General features: G+C 54.2%; 1 protein-coding gene across 1 annotated transcript; it reads right to left on the bottom strand.

The window, feature by feature from the left end:
- Positions 1-923: 923 nt before the first annotated feature.
- P2RY6 (pyrimidinergic receptor P2Y6) lies at positions 924-1,910 on the bottom strand. Its single transcript, XM_021704690.1, has one exon. The coding sequence runs from the start codon at positions 1,908-1,910 to the stop codon at positions 924-926; it is 987 nt and encodes a 328-aa protein (XP_021560365.1).
- Positions 1,911-9,280: the final 7,370 nt, after the last annotated feature.

The following is a 9,280-nucleotide window of genomic DNA, read 5'->3' as shown; positions in this document are numbered from 1 at the left end:
TGAGCCCCCACAGCCTGGAACATCTGAGCCACTCTTGCCATTGTCTGGAGGGTGGCCATGGGACAGCTCTTGTTTTCTCAACTTTCACACACAGGAGGCCATATGCCTGCCCCCCACCCCAGCTCTCTCTACCCATCTGCCCCAGGGCAGAGCCTAGCACAGGGCTGGCCCAGGCTGTAGGAACATGCTCCCACTTCTATTGGCCGACCTCCCACTCAGCCTTCAACACCTGGTTCAGATGCCGCCCATCTCCATCCCAGGAGATCTTTCCTGACTCCTCGGACTGGATCATGGGCATCCTCTATTTACCCCTCCCTCCCCACCCCCCACCCCCTGAACCATGCTTCTCTCTGTCACAGCCTTGATATCACTGTGTCAAGCATCTATATGTCCAGTAGATGGGAGCCTATATGGGGCAGGGCTAGGACCAGTTCTCCCAGGGCCCCAGAATCAACCCAGGCCCAAGGATAAGGTGTAGGTAAAGGTTTGCTGAATGAATGGAACATCGCACACCTCCAGAGAGCTCGTATTCATCCCCTCAAAATCCAGCTCAAATGCTCCTTTCCAGAAGCTCTCACTTCTTCCTCCCATCTTCCCCCAGTCCCTGGATTGGTGACTCCAAAGCATACAGCATACCCCTCAGTTACAGTACACGCCATACTATATTTTTGTGAGCAGCTTCACATGGCTTCCCTGGCTCCAGGGCTGACTGGCACCTTCTGAAGGGCCAGGTCCAAGCCTGTCTCTCTGTGTCCACAGGGCCGGGTCCAGAGCAAGGGCTCAATAAATAGTCATTGGTGAGATTCTGGAGTCTGTGGGGGACCTCATTCCATGCCCAGCCGAGCTAAGCTCTAATTCTCTGCATGGTTTGGGGTTGGAGGGGTTTCCCGTGACCTGGCCCCAGGTGTCCTGCCCCAGTGGACTCAGTGACCCTGTCGCTGCCACTTGGCCGTGAGCTTCTGTAGCAGCTCCTGGGGCCGCCGGCGGAACTTCTTCTGAGTGAAGTAGAAGAGAATGGGATCCAGCACGCTGTTGGCACTGGCAAAGGGCCGCGTGCCCTTGTAGGCAGCCGCAAAGGCCTCCAGCACAGGGCAGGGGACACCGGCTGTGGAGCGCACTGCCAGGTAGGCTGTCTTGGTGACATGGAAGGGCAGGAAGCTGATGGCAAAGGCGGCTGCCACCACCAGAGCCATGCGGGCCGCCTTGCCACGCCGTTCCCGGGCCACCGGCCCTACGGGGCCATCCTGGCGACAGAGACGACGGGCCAGGCGGCAGTAGCAGGCCAGCAGGGCGATAAAGGGCAGCAGAAAGCCGATGACGGTGAGGGCCATGCCATAGGGCAGATAGCGGGTGGCCAGGGCGGGTGGGCTCAGGTCGTAGCAGACGGTGCGGTTACGCTGGATGCCTGTGGCAGCAAAGAGGGCTGTGGGCAGGCACTGGGTCGTCACGGCCAGCCACACGGCCCCGCACACCAGCCAGGCGGTGCGGCGGCCCCCACGCTTGTGCCAGGGGGCCAGAGGGTAGCAGATGCCCAGGTAGCGCTGGAAACTGATGCAGGTGAGGAAGAGGATGCTGCCGTGTAGGTTGGCGTAAAAGAGGAAGCGGACCAGGCGGCAGGTGAGGTCGCCAAAGGGCCAGTGGTCGCCTTGGGCATAGTTGTAGATGAGCAGGGGCAGGGAGCAGGCATAGAGCAGGTCAGCCAGGGCCAGGTTCAGGGTGTACACAGCTGTGCGGGTCAGGGCCCGGCGGGACGTGCAAATCTGGGCAATGACGCAGGCATTCAGTGGCAGGCCAGCCACCAGCACCACTGAGTACACAGGTGGCAGGAGCAGTCTCTTGAAGTTCTCTCGGTAGACGCAGGTAGTGGGCGGGGAGCCCAGGGCCTGGCGTGTACCATTGTCCCACTCCATGGCTGCCCGATTATGCTTCCTACATCCAGAGAGGCTGGGGAAGCAACACACAACCTGTCAGTAACCACACTCACTGACCATCCAGTAGGCCCCTGTCCCTCTCTGGGCCCTGATCACCACCTGAACCATCTCTGATACTCACCACCCCACACAGCCCTCACTTTAAGGAAACCTGGAATACAGTAAAGCTCAAGCTTGGGAAAAATCCAGTTCACTTTATAATATTCATTTCCCACCAACCTTCCTGGTGATCTTCTACTCATCCTTCAAAAACCCTAGTCAGATGTCTCCTCTGGAAATAGAGATTGACAGACTTTAGTTTTTTTTGTTTTAAACCTTTTTTTTTTTAAGTTTTATTTATTTAAGTAATCTCTACACCCAACATAGGGCTCAAACTCATGACCGCGAGATCAAGAGTCACACAGCCTTCTAAGCCAGCCAGGTACCCCAGACAGACTTTAGTTTGAATCCTACCTGTGCTACCTACTAGCTATGTGACCTTGGGCCAGTGATATACTTTATCTGCATCTCAATTTTCCTATCTGCAAAATGGGGGAATGATACACCCATCTCTTAGGATGACATGAGGTTAGAGGTACTAAATCAAGCTATGCAGGGCTTCCCCTGGGCTTTTTGGAGTTTGGAGATTATGGTCATGGTGAGCCTGCCTGTCTTTCTCTCCTATACTGGTCGGAACCTCCTGATGAGAAGTGCCAGGTCTGATGCCCCTCTTTGTCTGAGAGCCCGGTCTGGGGTCCAGGGCAGAGAAGGCCCTGGTAATTCTTAATTAATCAACATGAACAGAACGTCCACACATTGTGAGCTGACAAAGGACAGTGCCCACCTCCTCAGGCTGGACTCCACCTTCCAAAACCATGGTCCTTCTTTTGGCTGCAATCTTCTTATCTGTAAAATGGGGGGAGAAAGTGATTCAGGAGTTCCCTAAGCATCCTTCTGCTTGACTTGAGGCTGCAAATGCCTGTCTGGCCTAGCTGCTGGGCCACAGCACCCCCTGGTGGCTAGAGTGAGAACAGCGTTCCTGAAGGCAAATGGCTGAGGACCAGCCAAATCTACGGCTTTTTTTTTTTTTTTTTTTAAGATTTTATTTTTAAGTAATCTCTACACCCCAGGTGGGGTCCGAACTCACAGTCCCCCCCCCCCAAGACCAAGAGTCATGCACTCCACCGACTGAGGTAGCCAGGTGCCCCTACTGCTTGCTTTTGTTTTGTTTTGTTTAAAGATTTTATTCATTTATTTGAGAGAGAAAGAATGAGACAGAGAGAGCATGAGAGGGGGAGGGTCAGAGGGAGAAGCAGACTCCCTGCTGAGCAGGGAGCCCGATGCGGGACTCGATCCCGGGACTCCAGGGTCATGGCCTGAGCTGAAGGCAGTCGCTTAACCAACTGAGCCACCCAGACGCCCATATTGCTTGCTTTTTATAGAGAGGAAAATACAGCACAGTGAGAGTCTGTGGTGGCTCAGTCTTACTCAGTGAGTTAGAAACAGAGCCAGAACCAGAACCCAACCACCTGACTGAGAGGATGCAACTTAGTGTAGCCCATGGACATGGAATGTAGAGGTTAAAGCCCAACTTCAGAGCGAGGCAAGCCTCATTCAAATCCTGGCACCCCTGCTTCTGTGTTGTTCAACCCAAGGCATGTCACTTGCCTTTTCTGGGTCTGTGTTCTTATCGGTAAAACGTGTCATAAGCCTGGTATACAGTAGGTGCTTAATAAATGCCATGCTATGCTGTTGTATCCTACATTTCATCCCTCCACTCTTCCCTCAGGTTTTGGGGGAGTCAGCAGCACAAGTGTCTTAGGGGGTTCCCTGGTGAAGTTAAGTCTGACTTCTTGATACCTACTTCCCAACCGGCATGTCCACATTTACTGGTGTCCAGAGAGAATTCACAACTTAAATCCAATGGACCTGTAAGACCAAGCCTTTGAGATAGGGAGTCAGATCACCCCCCTCCCCGTTAATAGATGGGAAAAACTGAAGTGAAGAAAAAAACATGAAGTCCTTCAAATGCACACAGAACAGGATAGAGGGTTGAGGCCAAGTATATGGGCTCTGGTTCAGATGCCCAGGTTCAAATCCCAGCTCTGCTACATGTGAACTGTGGAGCCTTAGGCTCATTATTAGACTTCTGTGCCTTGGTTTCCCCATCTATAAAATGGGATCACATAGTACCTGCTTCATAGGGTTGTTATGAAGATCAGTGCCTGGCACAGGGCAAGTGTTAGCTGTTCTTAATGTGAATATACCCTGCTAAGTCAAGTTATGAGATTTTTCAAAGTTATGTTAGAGCAAAACATAACTACCCAAATTAATTTCTTCCAACTTTAAATTTGATTCTGGTGAAAATATTTTTCCCAGATTCTGGGCACCTGCAAAATGAGGTTTGGATCTCTAGTCTGTATCCCACATGCCATATTACCTTTAATTATGAAAAACCCTTTGTGGGGCTTCAGCCCATGTGCTAGGAGTGCTGGGTGCTCAGCTAGTCAGTTAGGCATGGAGGGAAGTCAGAGGCAGAAGCTTTGGGCAGGCCCTCATTGTAGCCAGGAAGCCAAGATTAGTACAGGCAGAGAAAGTTCATTTACTCATCTCTTCATTTATTTGTCTGGACCTTTCTTTTATGTATGCATTCATTCTCTTGTTTTCTTTTCTTTTTTTTTTTTTTTTTTTGAGATTTTATTCACTTTTTGACAGAGAGAGACACAGCGAGAGAGGGAACAAAAGCAGGGGGAGTGGGAGAGGGAGAAGCAGGCTTCCCGCTGAGCGGGGAGCCCGACGCAGGGCTCCATCCCAGGACCCTAGGATCATGACCTGAGCCGAAGGCAGACACCTAACAACTGAGCCACCCAGGCACCCCCATTCTGCTGTTTTCACCTGCCAGGCATTTAAATGCATACTTACTGCCTGCTGGATGCATGCAGGCACAGTATATAGATGCAGGTGTAGATAGAGATATAAAAATTATACATATACATATGCTAGTCTGAAGAGGGAGACCAGTGTGAGCCACAGGATATAAAAGACTTTTCAGAGGAGAATGAAGGATGGAGCATGACCCAGGGAGGGTGGTTGAGAAAGAAATCCCTGGGTGGAGAGGGGTGTCCTCAGGTGGGGAGGAAGGTAGAACAGGCAGGGCTTGAGAGGAGAGCAGCCTGCTAGGGCAGGTGGTCATGGTGAGGAGGAAGAAGCGGGTAGAAGGAACAGTGCTGTTTCTCCGAACTCTTTTGGGAGGCCCGTTGTCCTCAGATACCACCCCAAGAGAGAGTGTCTGCCTCAGGTGATTGGAGGCTCCAGATATTTTCTGCTCTCCACTCCCTGGTAAGACTAGTCCTCTTGGAAGGAGGCAGAGGCTACGCGAGGAGAAAGGCAGGCCTGGCTGTCCCCCTGGCTCCCTAATACACTCTGCCTTCTCAGGCCCAAGGCGGGGCAGGGGCTGGTCCTGAGGGAGGGCTCCCTTGGTCCCTGCCTCCGTGGCTGGCACTGGCTCCTCGAGCTCTCGCGGCTGTCACTCTTTCTTGGGCCCTGAGCCCTGGGCCAGCTCAGGCCCCAATGTCTTCCTGGGCTCCGGCCACTCTGACTATGGTGGGGGGCTTTCTAGCAAGTGGCTCTGACGACATCCTTCCCTGCATCCTTTGGCCCTTTGAGGAGAAGCTCCAGCTCCTGACGTTCAAGCTCCCTGCCGAGCCCTCCAGCCTCATCCAAGGCACCCCTGGTTGCGCCCCTCCGCCCCCTCCTGTCCTGCCACACCGTTCCTGAGACACCGACGCTGCCACACGACCATTCAAAGCCAGAGATCTAGACTTCCTCTCCGGCCTCCCTATCTTTGCAGTTCCCTCCACACGAAGTGCCATTCATCCCCTGTCTGTCTGTCAAAACACTAAGTGTCCATCCAGCTCCAGATCCAATCTTGCTTCTTCCTCTCTGGTCCTCCAGCTGGGTGGAGTCCCTTTATCTGCCCCCACCCCCCAACACTGCAACCTCCTTTAGGTCCTGCCCAAAGTCACAGTTCCTTGTGTCCAGCACCCATGCCCACCTCATACTGGCCCACGGTGCCAAGATGCACCAACACTCACAGGCAGCCTCCTGTCCCCGAAGCACCTTGGTGGCCTCAAGTGCGTTAGCGCAAGGGAAGGCCAGACGTGAGGCTCTCTACTCTCCTGCCCGCAGCCCAGGCTGCAACACCTCCGATGGGGCGGGTGGCTTCCTCTGTTTCCTGGCAGGGCTGTCTCTGACTGAAATAGCCCCTGCGGGGGCCACCCCCTCCCTACCATCCCCAACACCAAGGCCTGGCGGAAACTGGGGCCTAGAGGAGCAAAGAGGCGGAGAAAATGTCTCCTTCCTGGAACCCTCCCCACCCCAGCAGAGGAAAGAGGGTGATGACGGGGGTAGAGAGGTGGGGGGGAGAACCAGAGGCTGCTGGTCAAAAGCCATTCCCACAGACCCAGCAGCTTCTTTTCTCCTCAGCCCTTTCTCAGTCTTCTCATCTGTCAAATGGGCACATTGGTGATTAAAGAGCTTTCGGCTCCCCCTTTAGCTGTAACACCCAGAGTGACCTTCCAGTCACTCACTCTCCCAACCATCCCTTTCTCCATTCGTTCAATAGCTCATTCACTGACATGTCCATCCCTCTGCCTGGCAATCCACTTAAGCACTCAGTTACTTGGTCACCTTCTCCCTCCCACCTTCCCTCTCTTCCTTTTCTCCAAAACCATCTACTGAACACCTACTCTATGCCCTCAGATCCTTCCACATACCTCCATTTAGCACTCACTGTCTCCTTCCACATGGCAGGTCTGGAGCTACTGGGAGTGATGGGTATGGGTTGTGGGGCTAGAGGTGATGCCCCTGAAAACTCACCCGAGTGAGAGTCTCCCTGCCGGTGCCAAGCCCTTTTCCCACCCCTCCTCACTCCCAAACCAAGACTCACAGCTGTTAGGATGGCCAGAGGAAGTGAGGTGGCTTCTCCTTTTCCCGAGGAGGCCAGCTCCAGTAGTAGAGGCAGCATTTGAGGGGGGTGACCTGGAGGAGGTAGGCTTTGATTGGGAGCAGCTAAGGTAAGTGGTGGGGGGGGACAGGGTCGCACAGGGAAAGAACACTGCCCTGGGCATTTGAGGTCCAGGTTCTTGTTCTACTTTGGCCCCGACTCACGGTGTGGCCCCTACTCACAAGCCCCTTCCCCTCTCTGAGCCTCCTTAGTAGAACGTGGTCATACTGGCCACCAGCATGTTGTGAGGATGACCTGCCAGAGTGAGGGAGGACCCTTTTTACCCTGGAAGGCGTAAGCACTGAGCTCCCACCCAAACCCATTTTACAGGCAAGGAGATTGGGGAACTGAGTTGGGGCCAAAACTTTGGGTCCAACTGAGAAAATTCAGGTTTTAACTGCTGGGAAACACTTGGTCAGTTGTGCAAGGATTGAGTACCTACCGTTTATTCAGGTCTGTGCTAAGGGCTTGCTTGTGCTTGTTGCACGTGTGGCCTCCTGTTTGATTTTAGTGCTGCTGGAGCCCCGGAGGGCAAGGAGACCCGGCTGTCAGCCCAGCAACCAGTCCTTTGCTGGGTTCCCAGGACAACCTCCAGTGGTCACCCCTATCACAGTGTCTGTCCCAAGAATGGTAGCAGCTCTGAGGGCTTCCTGGAGGTGTCAGCCTCAGGCCAGGGCTTGAGTCTGAGTTCTTGCTATCTGGGTGGGGCCCAGATGAGAGAGCTCAGATCTTGGGGGTTATGGGTACACCTAGGACAAGTGACCCGGAATGGCTCCTGGAGAAGACATGTCTGTTGCTGGGCCTTAAAGGGCCAGGGGGGCTTGGGTGAATGAAGAGAGAAGAGGGCATCTTAGGCAAGAAGCACACGGGTGGGGAAGAAGCTGACCCCTGTGTGAGAAATGAAGAAGAGCGTAGCGTGGGATGTGTCGTGTGAAAAGGGGCCTGGGGAGAGGCCTGAGGGGGTTGGCCCGTTGAAAACCTTCAGAACATGGCTTGAGGGGGCTGGCCCTGCTCCCAGGCCTGCCAGGGCTCTGGAGTCCAGCTTCAGCCCTTCCCCACCAGCCTTTCTGGGCCCCAGGCCACTGTGTGTGCTGTTTCCTCTGCCTGGGATGCTGTCCCCCCACTTTCTCCGAATAATCCCTGCTTATCCTTCCTGTAGTTCTCACGTCTCATTCTCAAATGAGAATGACTAGTGGTACCTGCCATCTAGGAGGTTGTAGGACATAAATGAGACCGTGTAGGGGAGGCGTCCTGGCACATGGTACGGACACAATACACTCTTGTTAACTGAATGAATCCATTCCAGGCCCAGCCTGAATGCCCCCACTTTGGACTCCCTCCGCCCACGGCAGTCCACGCTAATTTCTGGGTCCTCTGCACCCAGTGTCATTTCTTAACAGCCTCCCCTCTGCCGGGGGTTTTCTCTGCAGTTCCGGGCGGGTGGGGGGCGAGAGTGTTCTCTCCATTCTACAGATGAAGAAAGTAAGACTCAGGAAAGGTCAGTGAGTTTCCCAAGGTGTCCCAGCCAGGGCACATTTCAATACAAATTCCTTATCCATGGTTTCCCTGAAATCTATGCTTAGAAGTTCAAGGCGGGAAATTCCCAGAGGATTGTCTTTCCTGCACTGAGGGCCTCTGGCCATGAGATGGTGCCAGCAGACTGCCTGGGATGGCCAGTCTCAAGCCTTTTGCTGGCTGCCCCGGGGTGGGGGCTGTGCGGTAGGTCTGCGTATCGCCAAGACCTCCCCTCTGGGGCTGGCACTGAGCAACCTCAGCCCTGGGCTCCCAGCCTTAGTTCCTCCTGACCCACTCCCCAGCCTTTCTGCTATTTATTCCCATATCAGCTCAAGCCCTGTTCTCAGAGCCTCACCTGGTCCATGTGGCTCACAGGAGCCACGGGGGACATTGGCAGGGGGACAGGGCCAGTGGTGAGCCCTGTCCATCTGAGGTAGAGGCCCCGGGAGTGTTGCCCCAGCACCAGGCATCCACCACCCATCTCCGTTCCGGGTACACCCGTGGCAGAAACACAGAAGTCCCTCACTCCATAGAAGGGACAACCTCTGCCAGTTTCCTTTTTACAGTTCAGGCAACACGTGGGATTGATTTGTGCCCACAGCAGATGCAATTCAGGATAGACGTAAGGAAAAACTGGCAAGGGTTGAAGCTCCTTGGGCTGCTTGGATCCTATGGCCTCAGGATCCCCTTTAGATGACTCCATAGCTCCTTCCCCATCCCTGCTCCCAGGTCCTCCTATCTGGAAGGGATGAGGAGGCCAGAGGCAGGAGCTGGAAGCCTGAGTCACTGTCTGCCAGCCAGCCAGGAACCAGCCCAGACCAGGCTGGATGTGGGAAGAGGCCTCCTAAAC

This window comes from Neomonachus schauinslandi, chromosome 11 (genome assembly GCF_002201575.2).
Source record: "Neomonachus schauinslandi chromosome 11, ASM220157v2, whole genome shotgun sequence".
Classification (NCBI taxonomy): Eukaryota; Metazoa; Chordata; class Mammalia; order Carnivora; family Phocidae; genus Neomonachus; species Neomonachus schauinslandi.
This window is presented reverse-complemented; position numbering and strand designations above follow the sequence as displayed.

Coding starts and splice junctions, on each gene's coding strand:
- P2RY6 (XM_021704690.1), bottom strand. CDS start 1,910: ATGGAGTGGGACAATGGTACACGCCAGGCCCTGGGCTCCCCGCCCACT.